The sequence below is a fragment of the Phycodurus eques genome, chromosome 5 (genome assembly GCF_024500275.1).
Source record: "Phycodurus eques isolate BA_2022a chromosome 5, UOR_Pequ_1.1, whole genome shotgun sequence".
NCBI lineage: Eukaryota > Metazoa > Chordata > Actinopteri > Syngnathiformes > Syngnathidae > Phycodurus > Phycodurus eques.
Window position 1 is genome coordinate 1,862,960 of NC_084529.1, and position 19,426 is coordinate 1,882,385.

A 19,426-nucleotide genomic window follows, 5' to 3' on the forward strand; every position below is an offset into this window, starting at 1 on the left:
CGCAGACACTGCCGTATTATGTCCATTAAGCGATAACGATGTCAGCACTTCGTAAAACGTCATGAGACCTTGAAATGTGTCTAGTCACTAAGGACGTCATTGTTATTCAACTGTTTAAGTAAAACCACGTGTGCTACTCTCGTTACATTACAAGCAAATACTATGACGTTCAGTGTTATTTCAAAGACAACGCGTCTCAAACTGTACACCCAGGATTGCATCTAAGAAAAATAAATAATCTGATACCAAACAAACAAAAAAGGACATTTAACGATAGTTGCTTCAGATACGGAACAACAGGACGGTATGCCATTTTGTTCCATCGTTCGTTACTTTTTCCGGCAGGACGAATACTAATGTAACACCACCTCTACACAAACATCCGCTGATACTTCCTGAAGATGCAAGCATGACGCAGAAACTCTTCTACTAACTGCGCCAGCCGAGAAGCAGGCAGATGGGCGTGACAAGAGTTTAATGGCTCTTGCGCTACATCGACTGAGATCAAGAACGTCCCGTGTTTTTCGCCCAGGTGTGTTCTTGTTACGATTCCTAACCTCGGTCGGGATGGACGAAATGGGTCTGGCCGTGAGTCGTTCCGCGCTGGAGCGGCTCGACTTCGACAATGTCGTCCTGAAGAAACTTCCCCTGGACTCGTCCGAGGAGCCCGGCGTGCGACAGGTGAAAGGCGCGTGTTTCTCCAGGGTCAAGCCGCAGCCACTGACCAAGCCTCGCTTCGTGGCGGTGTCTCACGAAGCTCTGGCTCTGCTCGGGCTCAACGGGGATGAAGTCACGGACGACCCACACGGGCCTGAATATCTAAGCGGCTCCAAAGTAATGCCTGGATCCGAGCCTGCTGCTCATTGCTACTGTGGCCACCAGTTCGGCCATTTCGCCGGCCAGCTGGGTGATGGGGCGGCCTGCTACCTGGGAGAGGTAAGAGTGCCACCCAATCAGGACACGAACCTCTTGCGCGAAAACCCCAGTGGCCGATGGGAGATTCAGGTGAAAGGAGCTGGACTCACCCCCTATTCGAGGTACAACCTCTTTTTTCGTTTGGTTGTTTGTATTTTTATTTTTTAAACACTTGCACAATATCTCTTATAATACTCTGACCATACCAGAACAGTATTTAAGCTCCTATACCCAGTGGTGGTTTCTGATGTGGGCCATATGGGCGTCCGCACAGGGCGGCATCCTGTCGGGGGTGGCGCTTTCAGTATCCGTTTAAATTTGAACATTTTAATCGACGTTGACAGTTTGAGCCGGCGTCTTAGAGGTGGCACAGTTAATTCGTGACGACGACTCATTGATCAGCAAATGAATTGACAACCGTTTTGATAACTGGTAAATTGTAAAAACTGATTTCAGGCCCTCGACAGTAAATATCTGATTTCTGTTGTCCTCCATGAAAGCAGAGTGATTGTATTGAATCAAAATAAGGCATTTGCAAAAATGTGCTTTCACAATGATCAACATTTTTCAATATTTTCTGACATAACTGAATCATATTTAATGCATGGGGGGGAAAAAAACAATAATCAGTTTAATCCATTTCAGAAAATATTTTTTATTTGCAGCCGTGGTATGAATAACCAGAAATTTGATATGTATTTGAACCTGAAGCAGAGTCAGAAGGCAGTCAGTCAGTAGCTCTTCCTATTAATCAGTACTCAAGAAGTAGCTCCGTTTTCAAAAAGGTTGGCGAGTACAACATCACCGGCTCTCGTGTGATACTGCATAACTCAGGCGTGCACAAAGTCCGGCCCCCGGGCCAAATCCGTCCCGTGCCAGAATTCACTCCGGCCCGAAGCATCCTGTCATAAAATTAATAATGTGTGGCCCGCCAGCACAGTTTCCCACAGTAAATAATACACACATACAGAAAAAGCAATTTTATATTTCACCAGAGGGTGGCAGTAGACCCGTGGCCGCATTCTCGTCGCATGACACCAGTGTGAACTTTTACCCCCATGGTATATTTTTAAACCATTTCTAAAATGGCAACTGAAACTAAAAAGAGCAAAGTTGACAACGAGGGCCGCCGTTTCCAGGACAAGTGGAAATCGGAGGGGTTTTTTTCCGCTGACATACGAAACAACTGTCTGCCTAATTTGCCAAGAGACTGTGGATGTTTGCAAAGAATTCAATATTAAGAGGCACACACAGTGAAATAAAACAATGATTTGCAATAAACTTAATGCAAAATAAATTTGTATCCAATTAAGTTAATCAATGGAATAATCTATTCTGGAAATATTGGATAGTGACAGCCCCTGGTGTCACTGCATGCTGTCACTGCTAACTTCAGACTTTTGTTGAAATTGTGTAAATGGCCAAAAATGGAACTGTGGAAATTTGACAACAAATACAGCTGCCTGAAGTACCGTGGGTCTCTCTCCATAGACAAGCTGATGGCCGTAAGGTCCTTCGTTCCAGCATTAGAGAGTTCCTTTGTAGTGAGGCTATGTACTTCCTGCGTGTGCCCACCACAAGAGCAGGTTCTGTTGTAACTTCAGACAGCAAAGTCATCAGGGATATCTACTACAGTGGACACCCTCGACATGAGAGATGCTCGGTGGTCCTCAGGATCGCGCCGACCTTTCTAAGGTGGGTAGTTTATATCCTTGAACCCATCACATGTTCCTGTACACGTTCCTTTGATTGTTGACATGGTCCATTACCTGTACAGGTTTGGTTCTTTTGAGATTTTCAAGCAGGCAGACGAGTTTTCAAATCGTCAGGGTCCTAGCTATGGACATGATGAGCTTCGAGTAAAGATGCTGGATTATGTCATTGAGATGTTCTACCCAGAGATCCAGCAGCAGTACTCGGACAGAATGGAGAGGAACGTGTCTTTCTTCCGAGAGGTTGGAGTACTTTTTTTACACGTACCTGAAAAGTGACTCTTAGATGTCCGCGCAACGTGAGCAGGCATGTGACAATTAGTCGATTTAAGACCTGACGTCACAGACTGAGGCCAAGACTCTTTCAATCCTCTTACAGTGTTAAAGGGAGAGTATGCAAGTTTTCAAAATGATAGCAAGAATTGAATGGAGCCTCATTTCAGTTTTGCCTTGCATGTCTGCACCAAGACATGCCCCAGCTCACTCACCGAAAAAGAACCGCGAAGACAGCGGCCCGTCGCTCCTCTTCAGTAGATCTTCTGCAAGCTCTCGGCTGGAAAGGCTTTCCACGAGGTTTAGGAGTCGGTTTATGGGAATTTTTGCCCATTCTTTTGGGAACATACAGTGCCGTGAAAAAGTATCGGCCCCTTTCTCAAATTCTTATATTTTTGCTTAGTTTCCCCACTTGGATGTTTAAGATCATCAAACAAATGTAAATATCAGACAAATATAACCCAAGTGAACATAAAAGGTTGTCTTAAATGATTTCATTTATTATGGAAAAGAAAACTATTCAGAGTTACATGGCCCTGTGTGAAAGAGTTGTAAACCCCCCGTCCCCCGCTTGTTAAATCCTGAATTAATTGTGGCTAATCACATTTTTGGGTTAATTTTCACTGATCACAACAAAGCCTGATTATCTCCATGGTCACGGAACAAATGAAAATCGTATCTCAAGGCAACTACTGTATTGTACTGTACTGTACTGTATGTTTTCATTTACGTTTTACACGTCTCAACTATATTGGAATTGGGGTTTGTAATTTAATAGTCCCAATTCAGAGAAATATGACTTAATGTGTTTTAAAGTAATACTTGTCTCATAACTACACGTCATATCCCAGCATAGCCCTGTTGTCACCAACCTTTGTGTGGAATTCCCATATTACAAAGTATTCTGGCAATGGCTGCACGATAGTGGGGGGAACAAATGACATTACAATTTTCTGTCACCCTGCGATTATATATTGTAATGTTAGAAAATACAGGATAACACGCGTAACATGAAAATCAGCACACGTTTCTCCTTTTCCCTTTCTAGAAAAACTGCTCAGTGGAGTACAAAAGTATGTATTTGTCTGGTCTACCTGTATTTAAATGCACTGTGGGTATTGAGCACCAGCCAGACAAGTAGTTAAAATAATTTTCTTTTCATCGTGATATGAAAAGTTATACACAAGTCCCAGTTATACTGTAGAGTCATTAGCAGATTCTCATTTGTTTTTAATCAAGCCGTTATTTTACACCCATATTTTAACATATGCATTAGAATTTCTATATTTGAGCGCAATAGTTTACTCAAAACACATTGTTGTGTACACCTGAAGTTTGTGCCTTTAATAATGCCATGGCATCTCCCCAAGTGTAATCCGTTGCAGCATGCATTCGTTCATCACACTATGAAGAGAAAAACAGAAAAGGCAGATGTGAAATTGTTTCCATTGTCCTCATTAGAAGTTATCAGACAAAAAAATAAGTATATAATACTCTGGGCTGCTCCCTGTGTGTTGTTTGATGCACTATAATTCACAGTAACATTGGTGCTAATCTTACTAGCATGCCCAACCAGGTTCCTCTGCTGATCAACCAGGTTTGAAGTCTCCCTTCATCAGTGGATCAGAGATGACACACGAGCACAGCGTGCATGATGTCACTCATGTTGCTACAAGCTAAGTTTAAAGTAGACGAGCAACTGTAGTGTCTTTTGGCCAGTAACACGCATACGCTCATAGAGAAAGAATGGCTCCATTCTCAAGTCCCATCGAGAGCCACCACAAAGAGTAATTTCCTGAAAATGGTGTCAACAACGGAAAATCCAGGAAAAGGGGAATCGTACTTCTGAATTTCATACTTAAATGTGACGTTAATGGAGAAATAAGCAATAAAGACGCACATTTCACCTACAATTGAGTTAATCATGAAAAGGATGTTAATTGCCCTAAAATGCAGTTTGTGCCTAAATAAAAGGCCAAAAACTATTTTAGAAATATGCTTTTCAAAACGATCACAACGTGGTCTTAGACAAAGATACTAATACTGGGTTATATCTTTGTAACTTTTTATTTGTTCATGTCGGAAAAAGAGCATTTATTCCAGTGTCACTTTTCATGACTTCTTGTTTGAAGGTGATGCATCGGACGGCTCGACTGGTGGCTCAGTGGCAATGTGTAGGATTTTGTCATGGTGTCCTGAACACAGACAACATGAGCATTCTGGGACTCACTCTGGACTACGGTCCATATGGTTTCATGGATAGGTGAGATTAGTATGAAATTGATCTGTTTTTTTTAAAAACGGTCTTGAGCGGTGGTGAAAAATAAATTGTCTATCCATCCATTACACTGATACAGCGGCTGAAATGACAACAACGACGATCTGTATTTTCTCCATCTATTTTTTTATTCCCCTCAGGTTCAATCCAGATTTCATTTGCAATGCTTCAGACAACTCTGGACGCTACTCTTACCAGGCTCAGCCCGCGATCTGCCGGTGGAATCTGGTCAAGTTAGCAGAGGCCCTCGATCCAGAGCTTCCACCTGACGAGGCAAAGGCTGTTATGGAGGAATATTTGGATTTGTATAACGGCTACTACCTTGACAATATGAGGAAGAAGCTAGGTTTATTGAAAAAAGAGGAACCTGAGGACGAGATCCTGATCACAGAGCTTCTGCAAACCATGCACAATACAGGTCAGACAGAGTGTTCAAGTCTTTGGTTTACGTTCTCAGTTATTGAAAAAAAATCTGCCTTTACAAAACAACGACAAGACTCATTTGAAAAACAGACCTTCACCAAGGCTCAATGTATTTGTCTTTTTAATGCATAGTCTACTTTCTTCTCTAGATTAGTGGTTTCACATTAATATGTGATAACAAAAAAAAAAATCCTCAAACTGCTTTTCTGTGATTCACCACTACACACCGACAAAATTGTTGGTACCCCTCTGTTAATGAAAGAAAGACCCACAGTGGTCACAGAAATAACTTGAATCTGACAAAGGTAATCATAAATAAAAAGTTAATGAAAATCAGACATTGCTTTTGAACTGTGGTTCAACAGAATTATTTAAAAAAACAACAACTAATGAAATAGGCCTGGACCAAAATTTTACTCACTTTTAGTTTGTTCCCATGTCTATATGTGTCTACAGGGATCACGTTTAATATGCGATTGTAAAATTGTCCTGCCTCTGTGAGGCACAAAGATTAGCAGTGACGCATGAAGCATATTGATTCCGCGTCCATAGATTCATGGTTTAAGACCCGCTCTACGTATGTATGTGCGCGTGTGTTGGTGAAGAGCTATACACAGTTCATCAAAAGGATTCATCCTTTTGATCCTTGGCCCTAGCCAATCAGAGGCAGAGCGGGACGGGTTATCATTCAATACAATGGACACAGGATTTTTTTCTGGACTCAATACATTTTCATTGTTGTGGTAACACCTGCCGCGCTGCTCACGATACAGCTAGCTGCTGGCCAAACTGTATTTGCTCCGTAGATGCAAACAGCTGCAGAACTTGGGGAATTAACTGTTTTATTTCATTCGGTAGCCTGCAAGGTAAGGGCTGGAGCTAAAAATCTCGCTCGACTGCGGCGACATCGTTAAAACGTCAATGCTCGGAGGTGTGTGTGTGTGTGTTACCCACATAACAAGCACACACACATATGAGATAGTTACCGTAATTCCTTGTGTATAATGCGCACCCCCAAAGTTGACCTCAAAATTCTGGAAAACCCTTCAACCTATGTATAATGCTTTTTTTTTTTTCATAACCTCAAGGGGACGGTGGCATAGTGGAATGAAACTGTACAGCTTTTGTATAACCTCTAGATAGCGGCATACGTTTATAAAATGTGAGTCTTTTTAATTTTCTCCTTTACCCATGTATAATGCGCACTATTGACTTTTACCAATTTTTGGGGTTTAAAATGCGCCTTATACATGATAAATTACGGTAACTATTGATAAACCGTAAGCACAGCGGCACACGTTATCAATATTCAGGAAGTAGTTGACTTCAACGAACCCATTTTCAGCGTCATTGGATTGACAGGTGGTCTCGTCTCAGTCCAGCAGCTCCAGGGCAGGCCTTATTTTCTCTTGCATCCTTTATTTAACCAGCTAAAAGCTTATTGAGAGAGAAAATCTCTTTTTGAAAAGAGAGGCAGCAGAAATTATCCAGTTCATAATTCAACAACATTCATACAATAAATAAAAATAAAGACTAAAAAAACAACAAAATGTATGGCATCTGATTTAAAAACAGTGACGATACCCAAATGCATTCCAGTACATACATGGTGTTTTTTTAATTATTTTTTTTTAATTCATTGAAATTTGGCAGATTTACAAATTTGTGGGGTCTCTTTAGTGGGTTAATGACTCTGTACCTATGTGCCAAATGTTTAATATTTTAAGTTTAAGTGCGTTTTTTGCAAACAGAGTCTTGATTTATTTATATTATTTTAAATATTTTTTATTTTATTAATTGTTTTACATTACAATGCCAATGTTCTTTAGTGTTCAAAGTTAATTGTTCTTAAAAAGGACGTACTTGATTTATTATGCACTATAATATCATTATATCAGTGGCATAAAGAAACATTGAGACTATCATTTATCTTATCTATGGGAGAATATATCGTTCTAAACAAATTTCTATCGTGGCAGCCTGAAACATAATATAATGAGAGAGCAAGAGCTATGTATAACACAAAAATATTCTATTCTATATATATAAATATAAATCTGCAATATAGCGGGACCGCGAAGCAACAATTGTCATATAGCAGAGGATTACTGTATCTGTACTGCGTGATGATAAAATGATAACTCATTGTTTCCAGACATGTACATCCTGGGGCTCACACAGTCTCAAGTGTAAAATGATCCATGCATGTATGTTGCAAGCAACGACCATTCTACTGTAAGTGATAATAATATTTCCTCTTTTTCACTTCTGGTCTATTATTGTGCAGGTGCTGACTTCACTAACACCTTCCGCAGTCTTAGTCAGATCTCATGTCCCTCGGAGGAACAAAGTGAGCCAGAAGAGGAGCTTGTCAAACAAGCTGCAAACCTCATGTTGGAGCAGTGTGCTTCTTTGGAGGAGCTCAAAGCTGCCAACAAACCCACTATGGACCCACGGTGAGCTGCTTAAGCCACTGAAAGCCTGAACACTCACCAGTAGTGTTTACAGATTTGTGATATAAATTAAGCTTCTGATATTTGTTTGGCTCTAGAAACTGACTAATGGCTGGCTAAAGGCCTTTTCAGACCGCACTTGGCGATGAGATTGATGCCCACGACTTTCCCATTCATTGTGTATGTGCTGAGGGGGGGCGACAGCATGGTTTGCCGTCTCGCGGAGCGGGGGGAAAATTTAGAGGAAGACTGAAACTGTGGAGCGATCTCTAATAGAAAGAAGTTCTATTTTGAGAGCGATATCGCAGCGATGTCATAATTGTCCTCCGATTGGAGAGGGGCTGGCGGAGTGATTTCCGTGTCCTTTCTTTGGGCAGACTTGTACGAGGGAAACAAACAGGCCTCAACTCTCCGAGGTTCGGACGAGCCATTACTATGGGGTGCACCCAGTACCTTTTTTTTCTGCAGCTCGTCTCCTTCTCCTCCTTAAAATGAGCAACGCCAGGGCTTTCTTTTGCGCAAAAGACAGATACATTTTGCTGAAGTTGCCGAGGTGCGGTCTACTTCTCTAGCAGGAAGCCTTCCCGTTACTTCCTGGTCGGCATCTACATCAGCACTTCCAAATTTGGGCACACTGCACAGGGGCGCTGTGATCGTTGTCGCTGTGACGCGTGGTCCTTTCACATTGAGCAAGTATGGTGCGAAAAGGGCTGAAGACTGAATTTCCATTTGTAATGTAGTTTTGAGAAACAATTCAAACTTTTCATTTTTTTTCCGAAGGAAAATTCATGATCAAAATTGTTACTTAGCTCTCTGCATTAAGCACAACCTGAGTAAGAATGTGACAGCAATGTCTAAAAGTGTATAAAATATACAAACTGCACACACTGATAAAGTTCCACGCTTCACTACATATCACAGTGGGGTGATGGTTCCTTTTAATAGTGAAGGCATGGTTGGAAGAATTTAGTGCGGAAGAGCCTAACCCTCACAAACGGTCTCCTTAATGAATAGTCTAAATTCCTACAGGCCTACTCTAGGATCTTGTAGATAATCTCCCCAGAAGAGTGGAAACGACTCAATGATAGTACTTTTTTACTGCCATTTTTACCTTGTGCGGGTAGAAGAGTCAGGTGTTCTGATACTTTTGTTCATTCTGTGTATCTAACAGTTAAAGAGTGGCTTTTCTTATGTTCTGCCTACTGTCAACAGGGAGTTGGCAATGCTGCTTTCTATGGCTCAGAGCAACCCAGCGCTGTTCCAGTTGGTCTCAGACAGGATGACAATAGCGAGGCAGCTCAGCCAACTCAGCAAACTGAAGGAACTGATGGAGACCAACGAGGAAGAACTCAAAACCAAACAAACTGAGGAGTGGACCGGCTGGATCACACGCTATCGGTGGGATGCGGGGAGGAAAATGCACACAGGGATTGGACTCATGTCTGGGGGCAAAATTAACATGGCCTGGATGAGAAGATGATTTAGGTGGAAGTGTCACTGAAAAAGTGTCGCTGATAAAGTGGGCAGAGAGTAAAAAGAACAACAGGAAATGTGCCGTTGGGTGTTCCATGACTGTTCTTTTGAGTGTTCTTTGGTATCACTGCAGGAAGCGTCTGGCTCAGGAACTGGAGGGCTACAGTGACGTGCAGGCTGTGCAGGAAGAGCGGGTGAGGGTGATGAACAGCATCAACCCGCGTGTGGTTCTCCGGAATTACATTGCCCAGAATGCTATAGAAGCTGCTGAGAGTGGAGACTTCTCTGAGGTATGGTCAACTGATCCTCGTGGTTTTGTGACTCGCAAAAGAAATGATAACAAAAGTAATTGGTGTTAGTGATGATGATGTTAAATATGATGTATACATTTTATTTGATCTTTTCATGCGACGACATGAAAGAAATGACACTTTGCTAACGTAGCTGTAACGTAGTCCGTGTATAACTTGTAGAACAGAAATTTACTCCCTCTTAAAATAACTCAACACTTCCTGTCTCATATGCTGGCAACAAAAGTGATTGCACCCCAAAGTGAACATTTCCAATTTGGGCTCAATTAGCCATTTTCAATGGCGGTCCAAGAGTGTCAAATTAAATAAATAAATACATCATTCGATGATTTTAATGATTCAGAAGATTGCCAACAGCCTGAAAATGAGCTGCTGCACTCTGGCCAAGACTGTACAGTGGTTAATCAGGACAGGTTTCACTTAGAACAGTCCTCGACATGGTCCACCAAAGGTTTGTGCACATGCTCAGCATCATATCCAGAGTTTGTCTTTGGAAAATAGTGCTGTATGAGTGCTGTCAGCATTCCTGCAGAGGTTGGAAGGGGGGAAGGCCCAGGCTGTCATGTCAGAAGGAAGCCTTATTCCAAAGATGATGTTCAACAAAGCCCAAAAAACAAGACTTAAAGATATGGATTAATGGAACAGTGTCCTGTGGTCTAATCAGAACAAGATACATTTATTTGGTTCAGATGGTTTCAAGCGTCTGTACAGGCAAGGAAGATGGTGGGAGTTTCATCGTCTCGGGCGGGATAGGGCCAGGTACCTTTGAATAGTATAGAATAATTTTTTTTTTCTTTTCTTCATAAATAAATAAAAGCACCTCGCGCACTCACGCAGCTGCGTCGTGTCTGCCCACAGTAGTTTCATTCTGAAGCGCGAAATAGCAAATGCAGCAGGTGTACATTGTGTTCTGTGTCCTCTTTCATAGTTATCATACAAGGAGATACGTATACAACACTCTAGGCTGCTCCGTGTGTCGTTTGAAGCGTTATAATTTACTGTAACGGGAGGATAAGCGGTATGGAAAATGGATGGATGAAACGGGTCTCTCTTCTGGTCACTTAATTTTACAGTTGATTCACTGTATATTGCAGTACACCAACATCGCAGCGAACCCGAAAGTACAGCCGTTCACACTCAGATTCACACCTATGGACAACTTAAGAGTCTTCAATTACCCTAACATGCATGTTTTTGGAATGTGGGAGGAAGCTGACGTTTGCCCATATCGTGTGGAAAACTATCACATTCACTTCCCCTCCAGGTGCAGTGTACACTTCCGTGATGTGTAATGTCTGGCTGTCCCGTATTTCAGGTCCGGCGGGTCCTCAAAGTTCTGGAGAAGCCGTTCTCCTCCCAGCCTGGTCTGGAGGTCCCTGCGTGGGTAGGCCAAGGTGGTGCCGCCCAACAGGGGGAGAGAGATGATGGCGATGAGCAACAGGAGGAGGTGACATCTGCCTCGACAGTCCGAAATCCTGTACCGTATGACAGCAAACCTCCAGCTTGGTCTCAGGCAATCTGTGTCACATGATCTTCGTAATAACTTCCCTGCACTTCATCATCTGGCCTGCCAAAATGTGAGGGAAGTTTTAGCATTTGACTTCCTTTTTTCACATTTGAATGTACCTCCTGATCATTTGCACAACTCTTATCACTGCGTGGTGGGCCGGTGTCAGGGAAGTGGGTCTGAGATTCATCACTCCATAGAGAACATCAACGACGCAAGGCAGTCAGGGACTAAGTTGGGTGTGGTGTCACAAATGTATTATGACTGTTATCACAATTTAAGGACCTTACATTTATGACGTGTTCTTGTACACATTGAAAAAGCTATATTGATTCTTCTTTACAATCCTGCATGTTGTAAAGCATCACCCCATCTTGTTCCCTCTCTGTTTGGTGCCTGGTGGCTGTTAATGACGGCTCAGACGGCAAGTTTTACAAGGACCTGTCTGAGTCTGATAAACTGTGGGGGTAATGCCTGAAATACCAACTAGTTTGCATTAGGCCTTTTGTTTTTATAGATATAAATATTAGTAATAGCAAATGATTGCATTAACATTAACCAGCCACAACATCATGATCACTTTATAAGTGAGATCCAATACACACTTAGCATTGTGTGAGAACCATGAACTGAAGGGTGCCTTGAGGTACGAGCTTAATTTGTCCCATGACCGTGCTCATAACCCAAATCTACCCGTTGAAATGAATGGAATTACAATTAATCTGTTCCAGCCTCCAACCCCACCCCCCCAAAAAAATGTGGTAATGTGTTTTTAATTAAAAAAAAAAAAAAAGTCACGCCCTGGCCACCTGGGGGAAGTGTAATCCAGACACTCCTTATCTCCTCTGTAAACCGTAGTAATATTAGTTGTTCTTCGCAGAGGATAGAAAATGTGTAGGTATGTACATCTGTATGTATATGAATTTTATATATATATATATATATATATATATAGTGTGTGTGTATATTTTAAATACATTTATTATTATATTATGATTAATGAATTAAATATCCGTTAACACGGGGCACTGAGGCTACCTCTGACAGTGTCAATCATAATAACTACTGTTTGTGTTTTTGTCTGTGTGTTTTCCCCCCTTTCCTCTCTCTCTCTCTCTCTTCCACATTTCTTGTATTGGATCATATTACATTGTGCAAGTGTGTCTAATGTTGTGGCCGCTTGGTGTTTCAGTGTTTTCATTGAGCGAAAGTTGGGCTAGGATTCCAATTTTGCCATTGTTAGCGCATTTATTTACATCATACAGTATGTGCACCTCGAGGATTATCATCATGGTTTGTCCCTCATTATCCCATAATTTGTTTAAAATGTTTTGCCGAGCTTGTTTAAAAAAAAAAAGGTTGTAGCGAGTCTTTTGAAATCTATTAATAAACCAAGCAGCACATTTTCTTTCGCGCTTTACATGAAATCCTAATAAACTTTCTGCTAATGTCTCATTTCGGAAGCGCGTCCAACTCTTTTATTCTTAGCAACATAAAGACGTCTCTGTGTGTGGTGAGGCCACGTAGACTGAACTTCTGCAACCTGACATCTTTTTCGCATGCTCTGCAGACGAGTGATCATGTCGCAGCAAGTCCTAATAAACCTTCCGCAGTCCTTGCTCACATGAAGCTGCACTGACATCCAATCAGACAGTTGTCTCATTTCTGGGGATTTGCGGCCGCTATTTTTTTTTTTTTTTTGCGCCTCGTGTTCCGGTTGAGTGCGTGCGTTATTTTGCGCGTAGTGTCGTGTTACACACATTCCAGGTGTGTCACCTTTTTAGTGGCAGACGTCCAAATGTGGAGGCGGGAGTGGCTTTGTGCGACCTTTTAGGGCGCGCCTGCACACTCCGCTCACTCACGGGCGCAATGATCGAACAATGGACGAGTAGCTCTCGAAGAAACTGAACAACGAATGAGAAGAATAAGCCGTCTTTAATTGTGAACATTTTCTCCAACTTCGCACGGCAAGAATGTCTCGACGCGTCAGACCGGGGTACCATCGGCAGGAAATCAACAAAACCTCGTGGGAGGTACCGGATAGGTACCGTGATCTGAAGCAAGTGGGGACCGGAGCGTACGGGACCGTGTGGTGAGTGAAACGTGACAAATTGACGTCAAAGTCGTAGGGACGCATCCATCATGCGGCAAAGGAGAGCGATTCCAATTTCCGTATTACGGTTAAATCGGAAAACAAAAACCACGCCGACCACCCGGCAAGATTTTTTTTTACGTTGACTTTTTTTTTTTTTTTTATTATTATTGTTTTGTGATGTTAATGACGAAAATGAATATCCACTGGTCAGGACATATACTGCAAATGCAAAACAACAACAACAACCTTTGCACTACCATATGCATTTACTGTCAATCATAAACATGCAGACACCAAGAATATCGTCATATTGTCACCATCGCCCTCGCTGGCAGAGCAACGCAAAATGCTGCTTCTGAAACATCTCTCGGTTTGATGCACCACAGACCATAAACCACAACACTGAACAATGAATATAGTCCCTCGATGACACGGCTGTCAAACGCGAGGCCCGGGGACCAGATCCGGCCCGCCGCGTCATTTTATGTGGCCGGCGAAAGCAAATCACGTGCGGCAACTTCCATGATTCTTGCTAAAATCTGTACCAGAATATCTCATTGTCCTATGTAATAAATACATCAACTTAAACTATTGCATGCATTTTTGTTACCAAATTCCTTTTTTTTTTTACACAACTGAACTAACTTTTATCCTTGAATTCTGATTTCAAAACTAATTATCCATCATTTTTGTTGTGTTTATGTAATAATATGATGAGGCGATCTTGGCCTTCTTCACCACATCTCTTTTGGGGACATCTGTCGCATCATTTTGTTCTCCCCTATCAGAGATGCTATATGTCACTGCTGTCAAACTCAAGGCCCGGGGGCCAGATCTGGCCAGCCGAATGGTTTTATGTGGCTCTTGAAAGCAATTCATGTGCATCAACTTCATGTTTCTTGCTAATATACCAAATTTGTCTTGAAATGGTCTTCACTTTTAATAACGTTGAGATATTGCAAGCGTTCAATACATTCGAAACACTTTTTTTTTTTTTAACTGGCTTCCGATTTCAAAATTAGTTATCCATGAATTTGTCGTGTTGTCTATTGAGGATAGATGTATGTGGGGTCATAGTCATAACAACCCTCCTAGAGAAACCAAAACTACAACGTAGCCCGTGACAAAAAATGAGTTTGACACCCCCGCATATTTGTATTTTCTTTCATTTTGCTTCATTTGACTTTGCGGTCTACAGCCACGTTGGCATTGCCAATGAGAATCTGTTCTCAATTGCCTTCTAGCCTGTTCATAGATGGATGGAAAGATAGATAAAGTTGTGGCCTTGCAGAGTATCTTCAAACCAGTGGATTGGGAGAATTGTATTGATGAATGACAGATGGTTGCTGCTCAAATGGACTGTGCCAGTACATATGAGCCTTTCTTTCTATACACAGTGTATACGTAGAAAAGTGCTACGCCATTGTACAGCTCATCCTCTGATACTCCCCACGCCCCCAAACTTGTAGTTCAGCAATGGACGTCAGAACCCGAACCAGAGTGGCCATCAAGAAGCTGTATCGGCCATTCCAGTCCGAGCTGTTCGCCAAACGAGCCTACAGGGAGCTGAGGCTCCTCAAACACATGAAGCATGAAAATGTAAGACGGACTATTTCTTTTTATACTGTGCCCATCCGATATTTAAATGATGCTGTCTGTTTTCAGGTGATCGGTCTCTCAGATGTGTTCACGGCGGACCTCTCGTTGGATAAATTGAATGATTTGTAAGTAACTATTGCGGTGCGGCTGACATACCGTATGCTTGACCTTTGAAGCACATCCCTCCTCACGCTCGCAATGATCCTCGACCCTCAAGTTACCTTGTGATGCCGTTCATGGGGACGGACCTGGGCAAACTGATGAAGCTGCAGAGGCTGTCTGAAGAAAAAATCCAGTATTTGGTCTATCAGATCCTCAAAGGGCTCAAGGTGGAGAACTCTCATTTGACCTGCTGTTGTATGCCATTCTCGACCCGTGGGCCCCATTGTTCGATTGATTAAGCTCCAGATATCCTCTTGTATTACAGTATATTCACTCTGCTGGTATCATTCACAGGGTAGGTTGCTTATATTGTTTGGCTTTCCACCATGAGTGTTATCTAATCAACAAAACAAGGTGGCTTTTTGTGAGCTAGCTTAAGTTATTTGACCTCTCTCGTGCTTGTTTGATTCTTTGCCTTTGACACTGTTTGCTCCTGCGAACTTTTCAGGACCTCAAACCAGGAAATCTTGCTGTCAACCAAGATTGTGAGCTCAAGGTACCTTCACGCACGCATCCCGATAACCTAAACTCATGTCACGTCAAAATCTTAAGAACAAACAAACAACAACAAAAAAAACAGGAAATACGTGTTCCAATATTTCACATTCTTCTATCAAAAGATATCAAATGAAAAGGAAAATTAGGCTTAATTTACAAGGCAAAGAGCCACATTTGGTTGAATAAGAATGGACACCACATGCGTCATAATAAAACAGTAGAACAAGCCAACCAACCAGCCGATCGCCACTGAAAGGGAACGATGAAATGTAATACTGTATGTTGGGGGAAAAAAAAGTGTTGCTTTTATGGTGGCTTCACTGTCAGAAGATCCAGGTTCGAATCTCTGTCGGAACATCTCTGTGTGGAGTTTGCTTGTTGTCCCCATGCTTGCTTGGATTTACTCTGGCTTCCTCACACATCCCCAAAACATGACTGAAGACTAAATTGCCCGCAGGTGTGAATGCGAGTGCTTGTTTGTTCAGACGTACGTTGCCCTTTCATGGGCTGGCGACCGTTCCGAGGTGTACCCCACCTCGGAAACGTTAGATTTCCAAATCTTTTAATTTTGCACCTTATATCAAGTTAAGTCTTAATTATAGCGGTATGGTTTTGGTGCCCACCACCCATAAGATTTGAAACGGTATTTGTCCAGATGGGAATGTTGCTATGTCACACCTGATAAGACGAAGGGGCGGTAGCAGAATTTGAATCTGCTTCACTCTGGGGTGCCTCAGTATCACAATCACACGTTCATGACGGCTTCGTTGTGACTTCGCCTGACGTTTCAGATCTTGGACTTTGGTTTGGCACGTCAGGCTGACAGTGAGATGACAGGCTACGTGGTGACTCGGTGGTACCGAGCCCCAGAGGTCATCTTGAGCTGGATGCACTACAGCCAGACCGGTAATCCATTTGAATGATATACTGTGTGCTTTTTCCGTACAAATGGACTTGAAATGCTTTTCAACTCAAGGCTGCGAAGAGAGAATGTGATTTACCACCAGATGTTCGCACCCTCCGCTGAACAGGCTAGAACTTGTTTAGCTGTCTGTGACATGGATCTTTGAAAAGTATTTAGTGAACTCAGTCAGACATCTTCTTTTCATGCTTTCAATATAAAGCCTACTGAAGTCACTAATGAGAACAGCGCTTATTTATCTGTAGCATATTGAAGATGATGTCCAGGAAGTTCACAAACACCTCGTTTGCTTTAGTGTCTGCATGGCAAAACCTTTTGCAGACATTTTTTTTTTTTTTTGCCTTTTCAAGACCGGTTTTAATGAGCGTGAATGTAAAATATGATGCGCTGCAAACGCCAATCACAAAATTAGGCATGAACACTGAACGTTATTGTATCAGCATAGGCAAAATCTTGGATGTGGTCTCCTAGATCTCATTTTAGTGTTCGTGAAAATAATATGTGACATTACTGATATGATAACGATATGCACATGGATGGCCATAAAATCCAGGAACAACAAATTCAAATCCGTTTTGTGACCCTGCAATGGTGCAGGCACACAAACTGCTTGTCTGTGTCGATCCCATGTGCCACCCCATATATTCCGCAAGAGGGCGCTCGCTCAACATTGGGGTCGAATAGGTTTGTAATGTTCATGAATGGCCTGTCTTGTGCTTCTTCGTCAGTGGATATTTGGTCAGTAGGCTGCATCATGGCAGAGATGCTACAAGGGAAACCTCTTTTCAAAGGCAGCGACCGTATCCTTTTCCGTTTTCGGTTTGTGCACTCGTTTCCACCGTTCCACAACATTTTTTGTACAAAAAGTTTTGTTGTTTTAAAAAATGGTGCTATTATTTGCTAGGCATCACCTTTGATCCCTTGACCCCCACCTTATAAGACCTTAATCAGCTGACTGAGATCATGAAGATCACAGGAACACCAACTCAGGAATTCATAGCAGAACTACAATCAGACGACGTGAGTTTAAATCACACAACAGCAACTGAATAGACGTGATTAATTGTATCTATATAACACCTTACAAGTGACCCAAGGATGATTAATGAATTGAATGACTTGCTGCCTCTTTTTGCAGGTTCACATTCTCCAGTCCATTTTGACTTTTCTTTGAATTAATAATGTAAGCGTTATATTTCCAGGCCAAAAGCTACATCCAAAGTCTCAAAAAAGTGGAAAAGAAAGACCTTCACAAAGTGTTCTCCGATGCCAATCCACAAGGTATTACTGTTTACTTTCGAATCAGATATTTTCTTCACCATTCAATTGATTGATATTTTTTTTCCTGCTGAATTGATCTCCCGTCTGACCTCATTCCTCAGCGGTGTCAGTGTTGGAGCATATGTTATTACTGGAGCCGGAAAGCAGGGCCACAGCGGCGGATGCCCTCTTGCTGCCGTACTTCACGGAGTTTCGGGAACCCGAGGAGGAGACGGAAGCTCAGCCGTACGACCACTCGCTGGACAACACGGAGCTGCCCCTGGAGCAGTGGAAACGTAAGGCTGAACGGGGAAGTGAAATCAAACATGAGCCAGTACAACTGCAAATATTGACTCTGGTGCTGTGCGATGTGTCGTTTTCTATCTTTGTCTATAGGTCACACCTTCACAGAGATCTTAACCTTCAATCCTGTTGTGCCAGAATCCAAGGAAACATCTCTGTAAGACACAAGTTGCCCACATTTGATCGTTTCCCCCCCCCCCCTCAAGAAATAAGGAAAGTCTTCACGATGTTATCAGGGGTTCAAACTTGTCCTTTTGACTTACTAGCCATTGTTTGCTTGAAGTTGTGCAGGACCTCTGGTACTTGAATTTCATACAAAATGTGTAGATATTTTAACTTCAGAAAGTCAAATGACTGCATTTTGCGCTTTTGTTTCTCAAATGCCAGGAAACGATCGGTTAGAGTGGTACGTATGAGACCAGATCGACACAAAGTACTGTACGTGGAAGAAAATAGTCATTAGTTATGAGGATAGATTTTTGTAACCTTATCCCTATTAGAGTCATAGTTGGGTTAAAAAGTCTGTTTTCCTTGTGATGAGCTTTACGAGATATTTAATGTAACCATCTGCATTATCTTGCATTCCCTAAAGGTGATGTGTTGCCTTGTTGTGATAATAATACAGTATTTTATTTTATGTTCGTGGAAGATTCATTTGGCCGCGTTTTGGGTGTGAACTTGTTCATTCCGTTGTCCTCCGTATTGCCAGCCAACGTTATCTCGCTTTCATTAACTCATTTAGATGTTGTTTACACTCATCTACAAATGCATTTGCAAAACGAGTCATGCATTTTTAATGGTCTCTCAGAGAATCCGAAGCAAAGTTCGCCAAACTTGTGTATTGTTTTTATACAAACACATAAACCTATGCTTTAGGATCAGCAGAACAGACACACTGAAGCACACTTCACAGAAATACAAAGAGAAATACAGTAAATGCTAACAAAGGCGTGCAATGTGCATGCAGGGCTGCGTGGGTTTGTTAATAAAAGTAATACACCAGTTGTCGGCCAGACTGCATTTTTTTTTTTTAAACATAACATAAATCGTTTATTTAACACGGATAATAATCTGTGTATCTTCTATTTCATTTTGTCTTTAACCCCCATTAATCAATAGCGAGCTTACAGACAACAAAAATCATTTGTTAAGAATTCCTCGGTCTCAATTAAAAATGGCCCAATACTTCCCATGAGCGCATTTAAACGTCAGCTGACTCAATGAGTCAAAGATGTGCTTTCA

General features: G+C 42.0%; 2 protein-coding genes across 5 annotated transcripts; both read left to right on the plus strand.

Moving 5' to 3' along the window:
* Window positions 1-358: 358 nt before the first annotated feature.
* On the plus strand, window positions 359-12,800 carry selenoo1 (selenoprotein O1). Of its 2 annotated transcripts, XM_061676747.1 has the most exons (10): window positions 359-1,037; window positions 2,407-2,610; window positions 2,693-2,870; window positions 5,033-5,163; window positions 5,319-5,596; window positions 7,889-8,057; window positions 9,267-9,452; window positions 9,661-9,817; window positions 11,154-11,415; window positions 12,505-12,800. In XM_061676747.1, the coding sequence occupies exons 1-9, from the start codon at window positions 478-480 to the stop codon at window positions 11,376-11,378; spliced, it is 2,088 nt and encodes a 695-aa protein (XP_061532731.1). In that variant the 5' UTR covers window positions 359-477; the 3' UTR covers window positions 11,379-11,415; window positions 12,505-12,800. The 2 variants fall into 2 exon arrangements, with proteins under 2 accessions (XP_061532731.1, XP_061532730.1); XM_061676746.1 differs by having other exon boundaries at window positions 360-1,037; window positions 11,154-12,800.
* mapk12a (mitogen-activated protein kinase 12a) lies at window positions 11,333-19,192 on the plus strand. Of its 3 annotated transcripts, XM_061676749.1 has the most exons (13): window positions 11,333-11,415; window positions 13,318-13,437; window positions 14,910-15,039; window positions 15,106-15,164; window positions 15,257-15,368; window positions 15,467-15,496; window positions 15,650-15,697; window positions 16,491-16,605; window positions 17,350-17,421; window positions 17,562-17,641; window positions 17,824-17,902; window positions 18,004-18,177; window positions 18,278-18,434. In XM_061676749.1, exons 1-13 carry the CDS (start codon window positions 11,366-11,368, stop codon window positions 18,343-18,345), a joined length of 1,137 nt encoding a protein of 378 aa, XP_061532733.1. In that variant the 5' UTR covers window positions 11,333-11,365; the 3' UTR covers window positions 18,346-18,434. The 3 variants fall into 3 exon arrangements, with proteins under 3 accessions (XP_061532733.1, XP_061532732.1, XP_061532735.1); XM_061676748.1 differs by lacking the exon at window positions 11,333-11,415 and having other exon boundaries at window positions 13,048-13,437; window positions 17,582-17,641; window positions 18,278-19,192; XM_061676751.1 differs by lacking the exon at window positions 11,333-11,415 and having other exon boundaries at window positions 13,291-13,437.
* Window positions 19,193-19,426: the final 234 nt, after the last annotated feature.